We start from the raw sequence: 20456 nt of genomic DNA, 5'->3' as shown, positions 1-20456 counted from the left end.
AGAAAGAATAAAATTCTTTCGGGCTAGCTGACTCGGAGAACACTGACTGCGTGTACGAGCAGGCTTTCACCAAAAGGCGGGACAAAACATATGTTACCAAACACCGTCCCGCAAGCAGTTTTGGTGATTTCGTGGCTGATTAGGTTGCCTCCTAGGCTTCGAAAAAAAAAATGTTTGTGAAATAGGCTAAAATAATTGTATGGTTAAGGCAGTTGAGATAAATGACCCATGGTAATACTATTCTTCTAGGCACTGTACCAAAGGTAACCTGTTAATTAGTGTCGCCCTCTAGCGAACGAAAACGACAGAGCGCTTGGACGACTCTTTCTGCTGGCAACTTCTTTAGCGCGTTATTTCTGCTCCCCGGCCTGCGCGCAGAGCTCGTGGAAATCCGTCCTTTTGACCTCTCTCGTATTTGACAGTTAACCGGCACCGGAGCGCGCGCTGAGATGGCCAACGCTCTGAAGAACACGCTATTCGTTTCGCTGCCTAAGAGCGCTTACGGAGTAACATGCGCGCGCGCTTGCTCGTGGTGGTCGCACGTCGAAATGGGTCCTCCCGACCCGATCCTGGGCGTCACGGAAGCCTTCAAGAAGGACACGAACCCGAAAAAGATGAACCTGGGTGTCGGTGCGTACCGCGACGACGCCGGAAAGCCGTACGTCCTGCCCAGCGTGCGCAAAGCCGAGGAGATAATCATGTCCAAGAAGCTGGACAAGGAGTACCTGCCCATCGGAGGTATGTCGGAATTCTGCAACGCATCGGCGCAGCTGGCCTTCGGCGAGGACAGCGAAGTCGTGAAGAGCAAGCGAAACACGACGGTTCAGGGCATATCCGGGACGGGCTCGCTCACGATCGGAGCCTTCTTTTTGGGCCAGTTCTTCAAGGGCAACCGCGAGATTTACATGCCCACGCCGACGTGGGGAAATCACATACCGCTCTTCAAGCGCGCCGGGCTCGCGGTTAAGCAGTACCGCTACTACGACCCCAAGACGTGCGGTTTCGATTTCAGCGGCGCGCTACAAGACATCGCCAAGATACCCGAGGAATCGGTCATCTTGCTGCACGCGTGCGCGCACAACCCAACCGGCGTGGATCCGAAACTGGAGCAGTGGAAGGAGATATCGAAGGTGATCAAGAGCCGCCGCCTGTTTCCGTTCCTGGACATGGCGTACCAGGGATTCGCCACCGGAGACATCGACCGCGACGCGGCGGCCGTGCGGCTGTTCGCCGAAGACGGTCACGGCTTTGCCGTCTCCCAGTCCTTCGCCAAAAACATGGGTCTCTACGGCGAGCGCGTGGGCGCATTCACGATGGTGTGCGGCTCCAAGGAGGAAGCGGACCGAGTGATGTCCCAGATCAAGATCATCGTTCGACCCACCTACTCCAACCCGCCCATCCACGGCGCCCGAATCGCTCACCTCATTTTGACCGACCCCGAACTGAGGCAGCAGTGGCTCAAGGACGTCAAGGGCATGGCGGATCGTATCATCGGCATGAGGACGCGCCTGCGAGACGGTCTGAAGCGTGAAGGATCCACCAAGAACTGGCAACACATCACCGATCAGATCGGCATGTTCTGTTTCACGGGCATGACGCAAGAGCAGGTAGCCCGGCTCATCAAGGAGTTCAGCGTCTACCTCACGAAAGACGGCCGAATCTCAGTGGCAGGCATTTCCTCCAACAACGTAGACTACTTGGCACACGCGATGCACCAAGTCACCAAGTGAAGACATATCTTCACCTCCGTCCAAGACGCGCCTTTGAGTGGTGCCCTCGTAGGTTGGATCACGTTTACATTCGTGTTTAAAAACTTAGGTGGATTGCATCGATATCGCACACTGCCGTGCTCGGGTTTACTACGGCCTCACTCCTATTTTTGAGTAAGTCATCAGTGACAGCTGGGACTTGTTTCAAACATGCCTTACATGGCGTGAACATTTAGTCATTTGTCGTTGCTTTAGGTTTCTGCTGTAATCCGTTATTCCACTGCAACCAGTGACAGTATTGATGAAAGTGCCACATTTTAATAAGAAGGCTCAGTACCTTTTTGCTTCCTATTACGTGTTGAAACGATAAAGTGTTTCCTCTAGAGCATTTTTCTTTTGCCGTCATTTCTTTGGTCATAATTAATATTGTTGCTGTAGCTACTCAGAAGTGTTCATTTGCCTCGGTAAATAGTTTGTGTGAAATAAATTCAGCTTCAAGCGACTTGGAAATTGTTACTTTGCATGTTTTCTGTGCACACATGGTTGTGGAAAAGATGAATCCTGAATGTTTGACAACACTATACTGCGCAGTTCCGTGTGTAGCAGCCTATTATCGGACTAGGGCGACAGTCAAACAAGTCTTATCTGCACAAAGTGTCCCTTCTGGCTCCAACTCTTTGAATGGGGAAAACATCAGCTTATCTTCTATCACTAGCTGCTCTCAGCAAGGTTCCAAGATAAGCAAGTGTTGCTGACCACGCCTTTAGATTTTCGTTGGCAAATCATGTAAAGCTAGTGAAAACCTTAGTCTAGCAGCGCTTGATAGAACTAAAGCAGAGTTGTAAGTACCAGTGACAATCCTAATCAAAAATGTCTTTCCAAAGAACACAATAGAATGTTTGTTCTGGCCATACTCATTTTAATAACAGGCAGAGGGTCGGCTTCAAAGACTGGCGTCAGGTGTTTCATTATCAAATGCTTTGCGATGCTAGATCGAAATCGGCTGTAGGCAAGTGCAACAATAGCGTAATGAAAAAGCTGCATTTTTCTTCCTTCACAGTACATCCTATACACATCACATTTATAGTAATGCAACATCTACACAGCTGATGAAAATATCCTTAGAATGTTCAAGCACAAAACAGTAGGCACCAGTGTTCCATCACTCTGAAAGACTTGTCACACTATATCGCTACATACCATGATCATAATCATGCTCATGCAATAGATAATGGGGCTATATATTGGACATAAAACTTATGGGGACACCACTTGTGACCAATCACAGGTGTAAAAGGACCGACTATTGGCCAGAATGTGTGATTAGATCCTAGTAGAAATGAAAAGACCATAAAACATAGTGGCAGAATCCAGCATTTTTTTTCGCATTGTGACTAGGATTTAGATTTTAAAATTGTGTTTAAAAATAAACTTCTGTGGTGCCACCTAGCAGAAGAACCTTGAAGCTGGATTATGGAATATAGTATATCACTTTGCTGTAAGTAGTCGCGTAGCCTCGCGCGTTCATGTGCACCAGTCCTCAAAATTAGAACATGTGTATGATTACCTATTTCTGCTCAATTCTGTGCTGCTTACGATGCAAAAGGAGTGACGCGGTGAAAAGCGGTGCTACCATCGTTGCCAAGTCGAGCTGCGACGCATGCGCGCGAAGTTCACACATTTGCAGCAAACCAAAGTGCTCGAACAGTAACCGTTTTCATGCTCACTGTTTTCAGCATGTGTTTATACGACTTCATATTCGCTGCAGATAAAAAAATTCTGATTCTAAATGTTTCGTGGCATTTTCCACTGTACCAATTCGTAATTAGACTCACTTACTAGTAAGCTTTCTAATGTGCTAAAAAAATAGGCAGTATAAGAATTGGTTGTCAGTCCCTTCAATGCAAGAAACGGAGAGATTGTTACATATATATTAATACCACACAAAGCATGTTTTTAAAGGGGGCATACAGAATGACATGGAAATTGAAATTTTTGTGCTGGCATAGTCGTTCCGTACAACTTCTCAATGCAATGCCTAGGCTTTAAACAAGAAACACCATGGTTAACTTTAAGTATAAAATGGGTGTAAATTCAAGTATGTAGGCATTGTGCCTCCACTATGATGCGTCAGTGGAATCACGATCTCGGGCTTGTGCTCACCACCATGGCCGCTATGTAAATCGTGTGGGTAAAAGTGAAATTGTCCCCAAAAGCAATCGCTCCAAATATGGCCCCACATTATTGCAACTCACAAACAGCATTCTTTCCAACATGGTGTCAGATACAGATTGGGCAAATAAGGACAGATTCCTGGTGTACCGAACCACAAAGAAGTGAAATAACATACAAAGGCACTATCACACGATATATGACTTGCCTTATCGTATTACTTGTCACTTCTTATTTAATGAAGCCGGAGGCATCGCTGCTAATTTAGCCGTCGAAGAGGTGCTATGAACTGTAAACGGCTTCCCCACCTCAGATCCATACGATAGCTTGAAACAAAACACCATTTAAGGAGAAACAAAACACCATTTAAGGAGCCCAAACTTGGACCCCAATCTGAGTCTACTTTAAACATCAAAAATAAAGGTGTCACACAACATCTCTAGTTCAAAAGCATGACTCTCCAGAGTGGCATATCACTGAATGGACATAATTTATCAGAAACTCTTCAAAAAAACATGTTTCCTCCCTGTTTAGGGAGGCACTTATAGCAATGCCTGATCTATTACTCCTTTATAAGCAATAACTGCCATTAAAAACTTCTAATTCAGAAATTTCTGTGGAAAAAGAAAAAGGAGTCTACCTAGATTTGAGCATGTTACAATACTGTACGACAAAGAAGCCCAGCACATGGTTCATCAAGCTGCACATTTAGACAAAGCACTATACAATTAAAACACCATTCACAACACTTTTCTTCACTGTCAAAACACTGGTCAAAAAGCACGCTTTCACCAGCAGTCAGTCAAAGAAACGTTAAGTGCACACTATCAGAATGAGATAGACAAACTAAGTGCAATGCTTCCCACTTTGCTCAAACTGCTGATAGAAGAATATGACAATGTGTGTACATAATATCTATGGTCTCAACTGTTGCACTTACTGTTTATGAATCAGTAAGTTCAATTATTCAGTCAAGTAAATGTAAATATCAGATCAAGCTTTGAACAACAGGGAAACAGAGTGACCGTGAAATTCTAGCATAAGTACAGGATCTCTTCAAGCGCAGAGTTTCCAACAAAGTTTATGAGAGAGGGACTGGTGCTATAGTTATTTAGCAATCATGGGAGTGATAGTCAACAGATTCATATGCTTGATGCCCATGCTTGCGACCTTGGATGTCCTTGAAATCATTTATTACATTGTACATTACTCAATTTTTAAGCAATTCTAGTGTTATAAACACAGCAGGATTATTACCCTCAGCACACATACATATGATTGGTGTGAAATGTAACATTTCGTGACAATACTTTTTTAATCGAGGTACAAATACAAAAGGCTGTTTTAATCTAGATAGACGAAGTTTCAAACAAGCCCACACGAAACCCATCCTTTTCACACTGACTTCCACACTGCAAGAGTTGCCTCTACTACCTAATCTTTTTTGGGAACTCTTAATACAAAATGCTGCAATTCAATTGCATAAAAACGTCACTCTCCGTCTGTAAGGGCAATGTTTACAGGTACGAAGTTCACATAACTGTTTGATAAACACAACCTAGAGACAATTGGCAACAGGGAAAAATTATGTACATAAAATTAATGTAATGCTAACATATTAAAATATATAATGCCAAAAGGGCATTGGCATGGGACTAGTAGATAATAGAGAAGAATAAAAATATCAGGTTAACGTCGCCTACAATAAAAAGGCATTGCAAATAAAAACATAAGTGCGAAGAAATGGCGCAATAACACAGTGCAATAGAGCATGCATTATTTTTTTTCTCTTCAAGTCAACACAATGCTGTAAGCATGAGTACGTCTACATAAACCTGAGAATTAATTGCATTCCAGAATACTGTGGGTAGCTAACTTGTATTATAATAACAAAAGGAATAACAAAGGGAAACACCACATTGGATTACAGACTATCTGGTAATGCTTCTGAATTTGGTTTTGAGAGCCGATTCCAGAGTGGTGTCTTTTGTGCAGCAAGCACATCGTGAATTTAGCAGGCTTCAGAGCACTTTGGCCCTTGGACCAAGCAGTAGGTGGTTATCTGTTGTAGTGAAACGGGACAAAATTTAAAGACTGAACTTAATTCCACCTTGCACGAGTAAAGACACCTCTTAGCTTTTTTCAGCAGAAGTAACAGTGTGGCAGCCACGCTGCAAAGCCAATCGGTAGCACTCTTTCGCTCACTGCGTTAAATGAACAGAAGTTCTTCCGTAAATATTTTTTTTTGTACAGAACATGGCTTCGATAATTTTCAGTCAGAGTGCCCACTCCCTGGTGCCTCTCGTTTAAATCACAGTAGATGCAGTGCTTCCAGAAAATAAGTACTGCTACTACATATCTTCCTCAAATCCTGATGTCATAACACTGAATTCACTAATGAACAATAATTTTCGGGGTCTAACGTCTCAAGACCACAATACGATTATGATGGATGCTGCAGTGGAGGGCTGCGGAAATTTGAACCACCTGGGATTTTTTTTAGCGTGCACCTAAACCTGCGTACAATGGCCTTTAGCATTTCTGCCTTCATTGAAAATGTAACACAGAATTCATCGTTGAACGGAAAGCAACACTGTCGGCTTCCAAAGAATAAATACCTCACTCATTGTGGCGATGGCACCATTTTTAGTTTTTCAGTGTAAAATTAGCTTTTTTTTTCCTTTTCTGGTTTCATGCATCTGCGACTTACTTAGAATGGCACAGGTAAATCACTGCACTGAAATAAATCTAAATGCATTGTGAGTGCCACTTATGTGTGTAATACCACCGATACATGGGCGTTTGTGATTGCAGTTGGCACCAGTTCAGATTAGGCTTAAACCAAGCGAATTGCTGCTACACAGTCAATTCGGCTGACATGTGCGCCAAGCTAAATCTAGGTTAGTTGGGACCAAGTAGCAGCAAGCATTGTTAATTCGATCAAGAAATCATATTTGGATTGGCCCTTACCACGATCACAAGTGCCCGTGGGACACGAGTATAAACCTTATAGTAAACGATTCTGCCCTTGAACGAGAAAACTACCTCTGCCGAGCAAGACGGAAGTTTGAGCAAATACGAGATAAATGCTTGAAGTGAGAAGTTGTTAGAAAGAGGTGTGGCTAGAGCCAAGCTTCTGTTGCCTTTGTAAACTTGCCTGGCAAAGACAACGTTTGGTTGAAACGTTGGTTCCAGTAGCGTACCTTGATCAACAACTTGTCATTACACTCGTGTACCGAAATTCACTTACTAAGATGTAGTACCTACGTTCCACGGGTGTATGAACTAAGAGAGACAAGTAATGTTGCAACTGAAGAAATCGGTGATAACGTAGCTCAGTATTGCGAAAATGATAAGTGGCCCTTTTGTAATTCGGAGGTTACACTGAATACTCGCACAATAGCACCAACGATGTTATTTCCCAATGTTATCCATTTCATATAATTTATTTTTTGTTGCAGTGAATGCACAAAAAAGCATGTAAAAAATTCCAGGTTAATTTAGTACCTATCTTCAAATTTCATTTAATTTTTCATATGTTAGAAGTAATTAACTGGTCTCACTGAAATGCCACCATAAATTGCCTTGCAACTGTCAAGCAAAGCCTAAAGCCATGCCTAGTATCTTGCAAGTTTATACTTCTAATTCTGGCACGATCTTCAGTTTGTTTATATTCCGCATTTGGTATTCCGCAGCGTATGTCAGTATACTGCTGTAATGCCCTTATACACTCTTCCCTTAGCTTATTAAATGCAGATTGTGACAAGATCGATGCCTGCTAAACACAGCACACAATAGTATGGAATCCATAGCTCATACAGTGGCTCATATTCATCATTATTGAGATATCCAGTAAAGAGCTCTCAGTTCAATTTCCTCATAATTCTGTCATTGGTGCTCAAAATTAGAGTGTCAAAGAATTTTTTAAATTCTTGCCTAAGTTTAGAAAATCAGGAAGCACAGAGGTACTATGATAGCAATGTTCATAAACAAAGCACTTTGCGTTAACAATGCACACAAGGTTCGCTAAGCTGTTCTCCACACTAACAATATGCATAAGATCGCACAACTATATATTGGACCTGAGATATTCATTTGTTTTACGGTAACTAGACACTTCAATGGCACTTATGCCGCACAAAACATAAAACAAGACGTCATGGGGCATTTTCATTGCTGAATTTCACACGTACATAAGCTCTCAATCACTACATAAACAACACCAGATAGCTCATGCAATGAAACCGGCAGAAGGATAGTAGTGTGAATTAAGAAAGCACACAATACACACCCTCTATGTGTGTTTTGCAACTGCACCATCGCATAGCTTCAGGCTGAGGTTAGGAAGGGCAAAAGCGTGTCATGGCTTTTGTCACGAGCTCCGCTATTCTGATTTCGATTCCTGCAAAGGCCGTTTTTGAGTAGTGCACGACTGGCGAAAATATCGAAAACAGGTTATGGTAAAGCCATTACGCAAGAGGCTGATAGTTAACTGCAGCAAAGAAAGCATTAGGTTTCTCTAGTTTCTCACATTTTCACGCCCTTCACTACAGAGTAAAAACACACGTACATCCAGTGCGCCATGGCATCCAATGCCAAGCAACATGCCACTATTGTAGATGCAGATTGCACATCTGCAATTGCAGTTGCTCTAGAGACCAAAGTTATAAAAAAATGCTCTGAAACTGTTTATTTTCAGTTTGAAAGAGGCAACCAACTAATTTTCAGATTGATGCTTACTAGGTGTAGCAGTTGTCTGCAGAATGCTTCTTGTTCCGTATCTCTAACAAGAGTGCAAGCTTTTGCAAAGGCGGTACTTCCAACTAGCATGGTGATGTTATGGGCAGCCTGCAAGCTCTGTACTGGCTAAACCAATTAAGACAGATCTATCAAATATCACCTCTGGTAAATACTGCAATTCTGCTGCATGAGCTGACTTACTTGAATAGAGACACTACTCACAAGACAAATCGCAGAGCTGCATTAAAGCATAGGAAAAATCTCACGGACTTCCTTTGTAATCTATTGCTTTTGAGCACATGCCTAGGTTTCAAGATTGGAGCCTGACAATAATGAAGCAATATCAATTTCACATGAATATATCGTTATTAGCGCCAGCTTGAAGAAGTGCGTCTGCCATAAGTGCATTATTGGTGCTACAGTTAACACTTGACAGTTGCGTCAAAAGTTAAGCGTGTTAATTGGCTCCACCATTTTCACCATTTCTGCTGGTAGGCACATGCGACCATTTTGACTGGGACCAGTCATTGCAGGCATCGCAAGCAGAATAGCGGAGCGGGAAAGTTGCCGAGAAAGGCAATGTTCGCACTGGTCTTCCCAGTGAGAAAAGTTACAGAAGTGACCGGGCAGGCATCCTATGAAGTTAGTAGGAGGTAATTTCTGAGAAAGGATGCACAGCCTCAAAACTTACAACATTAAGATCCCTGCCGATGCGGTCTGGATGTGCCATTCACCTTTTGCCCTTAAAAGCAGCAATGTCCTAGTGATGGGAAACAAAGGAAGAAACCAACTCACTTTTAGTGACTGCGTGACTAGAGTGTTAGAGAGAGACGTTTGCAAAACATTTCATTCTACTTGAACCATCTTTGTTTCTATTTCTCTGGATGCACGTATGGATGCAGAAAAATTTCAGTGCCTTAAATGAGAATGCATTTCAAAAGTCTCTCGCAAGAAGTGAATTGGGTTTTGGTTGAGAATAGCAACTCTAAAAATATTTTTGCATACATACATCTAAACAAAGTAAGAAAAATATGTTTGTATAATATATAAAGTGAGATAAAAGCTTCGGTAAGCTATCATAACTACACAGCATAGCCATCTTTAGCAGCAGAAGCTGGTAAATTAGATAGCACCAAATAAACTGGCTCTTAGCCAGTCGAGGGTCACATAAAATTTGTTCATTGGCTAATGAAAGTGTGGAGGTCATGTCAAAATAAAAAGCTCTAGCCATTAGTCAGAAGCGTGCGGTGATAGTGTACAATAATGTTGTGGCAATGAGCTAGAAAAATAATTAAACAAACAAAGTTCTATTGTTGGCTTGTGGAATATCACGTACGTGATTGTTTGCAAGCCCTGCCGGTTCTGAGCATTCTCAAAATGCCCAGCCTGAACGGACTGTTTCTTTCGTCGCTTGGTAACCACAAACTCTCATTCAACGATGCCACAACCCTGAATAATCCCGTAAATACGAACAACCCTCAAGAAACCTGACAGTACAAAACGCCCTCAGCACTGGAGGTAATTGACACTATAGCTATGAGGCAAGCCAAGGGGACTTTGGAGAAGCATACTTGTAGCAGTATACATGAAGTGCACACAAGTCAACTCACTGCACATAGTGATGAGGGATTGCAGTTATGAGAAGCACTGTAACGTGGCTCACGCTTTAGAATATGTAATGTCAACTGAAATAAATAAATTGGCAAATGAACATGTGCTAGAGTAAGCTCACCAGTGCAAGAAGTACAAAATATATAAAAGGGGCCTTGAGCCCTTGACTGCAAATTCGGTCACTAAATTATCATGCAATTAATTAAAATAAAAGACACCTAAGGATTCCACAGCAAAATGGACACAATTAAGCACGCTCTAAGGACACGCACATCAGTAAACAAATGACGTGTACAAAATTGTGCAATCTCCGATAAGTTCTACATTGTATCACAGGAATTGGTGATTGTGCCTAAAGTAATGCCTAATCACGTGTGCGCAAATAGACAAATGTTGCACGGCGACGAAAATGAGAGAGAAAAAAGAATAGCTCTTTCAGGGCAGACGATATTGGAGGCAGTCCTAAAACATTAGAACGATATATCTTTGCCAAATAACGTGGACTAAAAGATTTTCGCGGTTCATTTGCGCAGGATTGGAATATTTACGGGACGGCTGGTGCCATCGGCTGTGGCAACCTTGGGGGCTGGTGGCGGAACGTCACTGCGGTCAATATCCGGCGGCGATGGCACCGGTGACTGATGGTTGGGAACGGATGTCACTGATGCCGACAAGGAAGGTGCCTCCCACTTGGCAAGATAGTCGGCCACGGCCGCGTGGCCAAACTGCCGAGCATCGTCCAGAGGGGTGTGGCCCCACCTATTAGAGCAGCCGTGCAGGGAGAGATGGAAGCATTCAGGAAATGCATACACATGCTCACACATGCAAGAGGAGACAAATTTCATAGTTTTCAGAACAGAACACAAAAATACTTAATTGAGAATAAGTTATTCTAATGGGAGGGGCATTAGTCAAGGGCCCCACTGGCCTTAGCCGCCTGTTCAGCCTGGCCAATCGGCCCTTGCTAGACAGTTGTGCCTCCCATTGCGTGTATAGGTGTCGTTTCTGTGTGTATCAACTTTCAATCCCAAGCCTTTGCCCCGCCGCGGTGGTCTAGTGGCTAAGGTGTTCGGCTGCTGACCCATCCTGGCTGCAGCGGCTGCATTTTCGATAGAGGCGGAAACGCTGTAGGCCTGTGTGCTCATATTTGGGTGCACGTTGAGAACCCCAGGTGGTCTAAATTTTCGGAGCCTTCCACTACAGCGTCTCGTAATTATATGATGGTTTTGGGACGTTAAACCTCACATATCATCATCATCATCAACCTCAAGCCTTCCTGTGATTACCCTTAATATGATTAAAAAAGATAATAATAACTTATGATTATTGATTGACCTGAAGATCGAAACATGATCTTGCACCTCCTGCAGGTCTGCGCTAATTTGAGTGAGCTGTGTTATGCAGAAAATAAGCAAGGACTTACAGAGATAGCATTTTTTTTTTTGAATAACAGGTGAATGGTTCTAAGCTGTCTTTCCCATGCGTGATGTTATCTGAAAGAAGGCTGCACCTCGCACCATTGTGCTTAAGTGAATATACAGAAAGCCTACAAAAGTACATGGCATGACATGTAAAGTTGGTTTTCTTACGCAGCTTAAATGTACAGGGGCCAACCCCAGCAAACTCGCAATAAATATTGTGCTGTATTCATAATGCTGTTTTGAACAATGAACATAATGTTGCAGTAGTTCAAAGATTAAATTAAAACTACAAAAAGCACCTGATGTCATTGTTGATATCATTACACTTGTAGCGCTACTTTGGCATTGTCTACCAAGTGCATTGTTACGATGTATTTTGACCTGTCTCGTCATGAGATAAGCTGCACAAAAAACATGCTGGTACTATTGGTAGGACAACAAAACTTGACTGTTATTGTTATTTCCACACATGCAAGTTCCGTCTGAGGCACGTTACTGGAGATACATTTAATTAGAAATGCTAAGTAAACACAAATAAGTCTTGAAACCTGCCTATCCACATTGCAGGAGCAAACTACCCTTCTTTTTCAGTGCTAACAGCCTATTAAGAGAAAACAAAAATTAATCTTGCAAATTTGTTCAGTGAATACAGAGCCTTTTGAGAAGGAAGAAACAAGTGCAGCTAATGTGAGCAGTGTACTGGTCAGAGTCAGGTGCACAAATGTGACAGCGAAACAAGGACCGAATTACGTTACAATGCCATAAATCAGTCGTTTTGATGCCCACAACAAGAAAGGAATGCCTGCTGTCTGAACTAGGAATACATTTGTGTGTTGCAATTTATCCATTTCGTTCGCATGAATACCAAATAAGCAGCATCCGGCAGAATTAGTTTGCTTAAACAAGCATGTTGTAAATGCACAGCAACTTTTTCTGATCGCTAGCTACCGCATTAAGGAATAACGAAACACTTTGGCCTCGCTCAGATGATTGATATGTGGGGTTTAACGTCCCAAAACCACCATATGATTATGAGAGACGCCGTAGTGGAGGGCTCCGGAAATTTCAACCACCTGGGGTTCTTTAACGTGCACCCAAATCTGAGCACACGGGCCTACAACATTTCCGCCTCCATCGGAAATGCAGCCGCCGCAGCCGGGATTCGAACCCGCGACCTGCAGGTCAGCAGCCGAGTACCTTAGCCACTAGACCACCGCGGCGGGGCGGCCTCGCTCAGAGGTTGCCACATTACTTGAAAAGTGGAGTATGAAAATGCTGTACAGTACGGTTTCTGCACAGGCAATGTCTCACTGCAGTCGTACCTGTCCCTGATATTGGCGTCCACACCGCAAATTTTGAGTAAAAACTCGACGCACTCCAGGTGGCCTTCCGCAGCAGCCAGGTGGAGGGCTGTGCGACCATCGTAGTCGCTTAGCCCCATATCCATGCCTGACAGGTAATGGCTGCACAGACAACAAAGCATGCTTCAGGCAACACAAAGCATGACTTTATCGCCACTCTTGCCCCACTTTTTTTTTTTTTGTAAACTGGGACGAAGGGAAGCACCCCAAGGCACATGGCCAGCAGTCGGGTCTCGTGGCCTCGCATCCTTTCCTACACACTCTACATTCAGTGAGCTACACTGCATACTTCACCAACGCCATTTTTGTGATTACCATTTGTAAGATATTTACCGTAAAATCCCTACTTGAGAAAGCACCCCCTTCCCAGCTTAAAGAGGTTTCGAATAAGCGCTAATGACCAAGCAAGCCCTCCCTCCTCTCCCATCATTTTTTTTTTTTTTTTCAACCTATTCTTTGTCACAGCATTCTGCAGAAGCGGTTCCCAGAAACTTAAGTTCTGAGAGTCGTAAGATACGTGCGCAATTTCATCAATGTCGTGCCTCGGGGTTGCATTCCAAGTTGTCACAAGTTGTCGGAACATTTGAAGGATGTGGTTCCGCCCTTGCATAACACATGAAATTTTACACGTGGTTTCCCTTCGGTTCGGTGAAAACAGTAAATTCAAGCATATTCAATAAAGCATGTCATTAAAAGCACAGATGTGCATTTTTCTTGGAAGCTCTTCCACTGCTACTTGAATTTCGGTCCACAACTAAGCATAGGTCTCCCTCCCCAAATCCACATAGTATCGCCAAACCTGAATATTGAATATCGGACACTTGTTCAGAATTTTATGGTATAACGGTGATGCAGACAAAGCTTTGCAACTGATGTTGGCTCCATCTCTTAATCTATGGGCTCACAGAAGAACATTCCTGAAAAAAGGAGCAGTACTACCACAGAAAAATTAATTGGCTGTTATATATGACGCCAACAACTCTAACCCCAAAGGGGATATCTTGAAAAGTACAAGTAAAAGTAACACCATATTTACATGTGCTAGATGTCCTATTGCATATGTGAAGAAAAGCAAGAATGAAGGTTACAACAAGCAACCACTGCATGAATAAAATGTTACATTAAAACAGTTAGAAGTTCTCAGCATGCCAAAAAACTGGCTTGCCTGCTCAGGGCTTACAGAAAAAGCCTGGCCTAGATTCTATGTATACGAATGACAAAAGAAAAACCAAGCAAATCATAATTTGTTGAACAGAGAAATTTGCTTCGCTATGCAACGCTATCTTATCGTGAAACAAGCAAATACCTTGCTCTTACAAACAAGTTGATGGGAAAAAAAAGTTTTTTATCTAGTTGCTATTTTTACACTAACTGATAAGGTTTTACATATCTATTAAAACTAAACTTTCTGACGGTTAAAATGACTTGCCAAGAAACTCACAGCAAGCATACCCATTGGCCCACAACAAGCAACGCAGAATCAACTACACTTTCAACCTTTGAGGTGAACACATAACGGAGAAAGTGATCTTAAGAGAACTTGCCGACGCATGGCTGTGACGTCTCCACTGGCAGCACTGAAAAGCAGATTGACCACCTTCAGGCCTTTGGTCTCATACTTCTGCCGCCGTGGGTCTTTCTTCTGCGTCATGTGACGCAGGTTGTCATAGTGATGAAAGCTGAAGACCCGGGTCAGTTCCTGCCGTAAGACCAGTCAGTTCAGAACAACTTATAGATTTACAGCTTGCTCTAAGAAGCACAACACTACAGGAAAAAGTGAAAGAAGATAATTATGAGGTATTATTTCATTGATACAACCTTAATGAAAACCAATAGATAATGAAGCCAATGAAGGTATAGGAGACGTTAACTGTACTGTTTTAAGTGTAATTTGTAGTAATTGCGATACAAATGTAAAGTTTAAAATGGACAAAAAAAAAGACAACTTGACGTCAGCAAGGAACAAACGTGCAATCTTTGCATTATGTGCCTGATGCTCTAACCGATTGAGCTATGGTGGTTGTTGTCCCCGCATCCACTTTATCAGGTGGTTATATACATGTAAACATAAGAGTGTTAGCCAGTGCTTCTTGTAGCCATGACGACGAGTGGGAACACTCTTTCAGCAGCGGACATCACGTAGCACATAATCTTTTAACAAGCAGACAGCTGACCGATGAGCCCTCACATGATACTTGAAGGCACTAAGTCTTTGGATCAAGACCCTTTCATTATGGTTGTATCAACAAAGCTCTAAAAATTATCTTCTTTCATTCATTCATTGCAAAGGTTTAGTTCGGACAGACTTGTTGCCTTCGGGTATTAGTATGGGAGAGCTTATTAGTCTGCTGTCCGCTTGTTAAATGTTCGAAGTGCTACCTCAAACCAGCTGGCAAAAGAAAGAGTGATCCACACTTGCTGTCATGGCTACAAGCAGCGCTGACCGACACTCCCAAGTTTGCATGCACATAAGTACCTAATAAAGAGGACATGGAGAAAACAGCTGCTGTAGCTTGATCAGCAAGAGCATCAGGCACATAATCCACAGATTGCATGTTCGCTCTGTGCTGATGACAATTTTTTTTTGATTCACTTTACATTCTTCTCAGCTTACATTAATCTACATCACAATTACTATACTACCCCTTAAACAGCACAATTAATGCTTCTTATATCTTTCTTGGCTTCATTACCTGCTGGTTTTCAATAAGGTTACAGAAAGGACTACACATTCTCAAGTGGGAATACAGCCCATGATTTCAAGTGAAATATGTGTAACATACGCTGCATAAATATAGACTAAGAGGAAAGTTGAAGCATGCAGTTCTAGCTCTTACTGAAGTAGTTAGCAATTGCACTGCTTGAGGTATGTGATGGCTTGCTTTTTTTTCTATGAAGATATGCAATAGTTGAGCAGAAAAAAGAATGAGTGAGATCATGAAGGCAAGGGCTTGTTTGCAAGCAAGGAGCCACATTTCCCTGCTTCATATTTGCAACCAAAATATTTCCTTGTTCCCCTATGAACTATAGCCTGTAGGTGCATTCTTCATAGACAGACCTTTAAAACTTTTAGCTAATTAAGAACGTGCCATACTAAGTGCAGTTAGTGGAACCTCAGATTCACTTCTCTGGAAGACAACACCGACACAGAAAAAGCTCACCTCGCAGAACTGCACTCCTCGGACAGAGTTTCCGTAAACATCCAACGGGGGTGACCAGAGGCAGATTCCCATCACGTTGGGCACAACCACCATCGTGCAGCCCGAGACACCAGACTTGGCTGGCAGGCCGACCTGCATCGTTTTAGCAATACGGAACACTCAGTTCAGGCTGCTGCATGTCAAGACGTATTAGCAAGTCTTGCACGCTGGCTCATCACAACTTCGGTCAAACCAATTGAATGCCTGCTTGTTTTAGGGTAGGTAAGGTAGAAGGGAAGTTGCTGAAACGGCAACTCTACCAATGCATAAACTCGAGTTATCAGTGCACTTGGTGGCACAGTCGGGAGTTGGCACTGCTTGGGCAATTCACGCAGCTGTGCAAGATCTAAACAATGTGCTACATATTCAACTCGCTTTCAAAAACTATTTCGATGGAAGCCAACATTCGATCTGGTAACTCCCGACTGAAACCGGCTAAGTGTTACCAAGATTATCCCGTGAGGCCGAAGCAAGACGCCACACCAGAAGCATATTTTTGTTCGTACTGCTTCTAGTGGCTGTCATCCATGTGTAATGTAGACATACTATAATGTGTACGCAGTAGATATTAACAGTGCAAGATTTGAAAACTTCGATGCTATGTTTCATGTATTTAGAATTTCATATGTTACCTCAAAACACATTAATATTGAAAATTGCCTGTACTCGTAGTCATTTGCACGCCCTACAACACGGTAAAACTTAAGGGCTGATATGCAGTGATAGGTTCATTTTCTATGTAACAGAGTTTCCGACTTATATACAGTGCTCCCCCATTTTCTGAATTCATTGCCAATATGAGCACTTAATTCTACACAAAATGAGTGTGTAATTAAAACTCTCTTGCCGTCATATTCATATTTCCCTGCAGAGATGGAAGACAAGGTGGTGGCACTTTGCTTGCCATTTCGAAGCGTTTCAAGTCCTTTCTTATAAACGTGACGTCTACATTGGAAGTGATATGGTGCGGGTTGGTTGTGAATAACAAAACGCTTGTTCTTGGCGTCTGTTACCGCCCTCCAGATACAGACATCAGCTTTGTTCAGGAGTTTCACGATAACATTAATGAAATTACAATGCGGTACCCATCTTCTTCGATAACTATTCTCGGTGACTTCAACTATCCTACCATAATGTGGGCGTCATCGTTACCAGAAGTCGTACCATTTTCTTCAAATGGCCAATGTTTTCTCGATACTTGCAACCTGTTTAATTTTACGCAGATGGTGAATAACCCAACTCGCGTCACCAATTCTTCATCGCACATTCTTGACTTGATTCTTACAACAATGCCCGACAACATTCATGCACTAAACTCACTTCCTGGTCTCAGCGATCACTGTCTGCAACATTTTTACATACGCAACAGCATGCCAACTGCTACTAAGAAACGCAAGGTTATCTATAACTACAATGCTGCAAACTTTGAGGCAATCAACAACGAACTCTCTCTATTTTACGACACTTATTTACATGACTTTGATAATAGAACCGTGCAGGAAAACTGGGATCTGTTTGTTAACAAAATCTACGAACTTACTCGTACCTTTGTTCCCTTAAAGTCTATACCTGTGAGCTCTTGCTCACCCTGGTACAATACATACCTAAAGCGACTTTCTAACAAAAAGAAACGCTTGTTTCGTGCTGCGAAACTCCAGAGTACGGAGAAACGCTGGCGCTCCTACGAGAGTGCTGCGCGAGTTTACTCGTCAGCAGTTTCGGATGCTAAGGCTAACTTTCTATCTAACACTCTGCCATCAATGCTTGTAAGCAACCCTAGAAAGTTTTGGAAAACTATTACAAATACCAACGACAGTGAAATCGTACTTGTTGACTCGGACGGCCTTCCCGTATCTTCCGAGATGTGTGCAGCATGCCTGAACGAAAATTTTGTCCGGAACTTTTCAGGGTCGTCCACTTCTGCTACCGTCTCTTTACCAGCGCGCAACTATCCATCAACGTCTGTTATAGTGACTGAGGCCCATGGAATTGTAAAACTAATTGAATCGCTCAGAATATCCTCTGCTTGTGGTGTTGACAACATAAACGCAAGAATCCTTAAAGAAATTAAGCATGCCTCATCTATGTTCCTGTGTAAAATATTCCAACAGTCTTTGAATGAAGGTGTGGTGCCACGCGTTTGGAAAGAGGCAAAGGTGGTTCCGCTACACAAATCAGGAAACAAGCATTCTGTTACTAATTACCGACCTATTTCACTTACTTCTATACCATGCAAACTTTTGGAGCACATAATTTTCTCTTACTTGGTCAACTTTCTAGAATCAAAATCGTTCTTTAGCACGTCACAGCATGGATTTAGGAAGTCATTCTCATGTGAAACACAGTTGCTTTGTTTTACCCATTCGTTACATATTATTCTAGATCGGAGTTCACTGGTCGACTGCATCTTTTTAGACTTTTCGAAGGCTTTTGACAAGATTAATCATCACCTACTACTATATAAGCTTAGGACCCTTAATATTGATGGCGGCATTCTTGCTTGGATCGAGTTTTTCTTAATTAATCGCTCACAATTCGTTGTTGCTAACAACTACAGCTCACCCTCTTCTCCCGTTACTTCTGGTGTGCCCCAGGGTTCTGTGTTGGGCCCTTTACTATTCCTTATTTATATTAACGATTTACCCGATGTTGTAACTTCTTCGATTCACCTTTTCGCCGATGACTGCGTTGTTTACCGAGAAATCTCATCTAACTCTGACGCTAGTTCTTTGCAAAGTGACATTAATAATATTGCCAGCTGGTGTAGAACTTGGCACATGGACCTCAACACTAACAAATGTAAAGTTTTACGTATCTCACGAACTACCGGACCCCCTGTTAACTACATCTTAAATGACGTTGATCTAGAGTCTGTAACTTCGTATAAATACTTGGGGATTCATATAACATCTGACTTGAACTGGAAACATCATATTACCTATGTTATTAACAATAGCAACCGTATGCTAGGGTACCTACGACGCAACTTTAGCCGTGCCCCTCAAGCCGTGAAACTAACCATGTATAAAACACTAGTTCGTCCAAAACTTGAATATGCATGCTCCATTTGGGATCCTTTTCAACTAAACTTGACTGACTCGCTTGAAATGGTACAGAATAACGCAGCACGCTTCATTCTATCTAACTACCATCGCACTAGCAGTATTACGTCAATGAAACAGAGCCTTTCACTACAGTCACTTGAATCACGTCGCAAAGCATCTCGTCTCATACTTTTTCACAAGATAATCAATCATCCACTTTTGAAAGCTCAGTTCATTACCACTCCTGCCTATTGCTCAGCTCGTTTAGATCATCAACATAAGGTACACGTCATTAGCTGCCGCACTAACACTTTTCATCATTCCTTCGTTCCACGCACATCCAACGACTGGAACCACCTTCCCTCAGACATGGTTTCCATTTCAAGTCACGACTTGTTCTCATCTACAGTACAGAATTACTTACGTGATGACACGTGAAGTGTATATTGTACATATATATTTTTGTACTCTGTTTGCCCCATTCTGATGATACTTACACGTACATTCGTTGTACTGCCTAACATCGAATTTTCATGTTTTGTAATTTTTATTATTTTGATGTTACTATGTTTGCTCTTGGTTATAGTTTTTTTTTTTCTGTACCCCACTCCCCTCTGTAAAGCTATGTGCGATTGAGGGTAAAATAAATGAAATGAAATGAAATTTGAATTCATATTTTCTTTTATATGTGGAAATTTTCATTGATTCTTTTTTTACTGGCTATGAAAGAATTTCAGCATTTTGCGTGTGTTGAAAGAATAAACCAGAGTTTGCATCCGTCGAAGACAACCTACCTTGAAGGCATACTGGCCAGAATAATCGTACATTCCGCATGAATGCATCAGCGACAGGACATCCCGGCAGGACACCCCGTTCATAATCTGGTGGCCCGTGACGGGGCAGATGCCACCATTTGCTAACGTTGACGCCATAACACTCACTGACTGGCAATTGACTTCGAGAGAGCACAGCTGCAAAGAAGCGCGAATACATAACGCGTATCAATTGACGAAGTAAGGAGCATCTAACATGTTTCACGAGCGTAACCAACACCACGACTTGAAAGTCTGAGCACACAAAAGCCATGCACAAACATTACTCTCTTTTGTCTATGTTACCATATGTTTGACACATGCATACATCAGACCATGTAACCTTTAGGTATACGAAAAAGGGTTTCTTAAGGTCAACAGCAAGC

General features: G+C 42.4%; 2 protein-coding genes across 3 annotated transcripts in view; one reads left to right on the top strand and one right to left on the bottom strand.

Moving 5' to 3' along the window:
* Positions 1-330: 330 nt before the first annotated feature.
* Got2 (glutamate oxaloacetate transaminase 2) lies at positions 331-2211 on the top strand. Its single transcript, XM_037425930.2, has one exon. It carries the CDS (start codon positions 450-452, stop codon positions 1728-1730), a length of 1281 nt encoding a protein of 426 aa, XP_037281827.2. The 5' UTR covers positions 331-449; the 3' UTR covers positions 1731-2211.
* A 3417-nt stretch (positions 2212-5628) lies between these two features.
* GLS (glutaminase) overlaps positions 5629-20456 on the bottom strand; it is a 33187-nt gene continuing 18359 nt past the window's right edge. The window contains exons 11-17 of one of the 2 annotated variants that reach the window (XM_075895066.1): positions 20053-20229; positions 16176-16307; positions 14559-14713; positions 12976-13116; positions 10781-10991; positions 9313-9381; positions 5629-5943 (exon numbers count right to left, since the gene is read on the bottom strand). In XM_075895066.1, the coding sequence (XP_075751181.1) occupies positions 9352-9381; positions 10781-10991; positions 12976-13116; positions 14559-14713; positions 16176-16307; positions 20053-20229 (846 nt within the window). In that variant the 3' untranslated portion in view covers positions 5629-5943; positions 9313-9351. Of the gene's footprint in view, positions 5944-9254; positions 9382-10780; positions 10992-12975; positions 13117-14558; positions 14714-16175; positions 16308-20052; positions 20230-20456 lie in introns of those variants that run through there. The other variant, XM_075895065.1, reaches the window with a different exon arrangement.

Source organism: Rhipicephalus microplus, chromosome 5, assembly GCF_043290135.1.
Source record: "Rhipicephalus microplus isolate Deutch F79 chromosome 5, USDA_Rmic, whole genome shotgun sequence".
Taxonomy (NCBI): domain Eukaryota; kingdom Metazoa; phylum Arthropoda; class Arachnida; order Ixodida; family Ixodidae; genus Rhipicephalus; species Rhipicephalus microplus.
The sequence above is the reverse complement of the archived record's forward strand: the minus strand, read 5'-3'. Positions and strand labels throughout refer to the sequence as shown.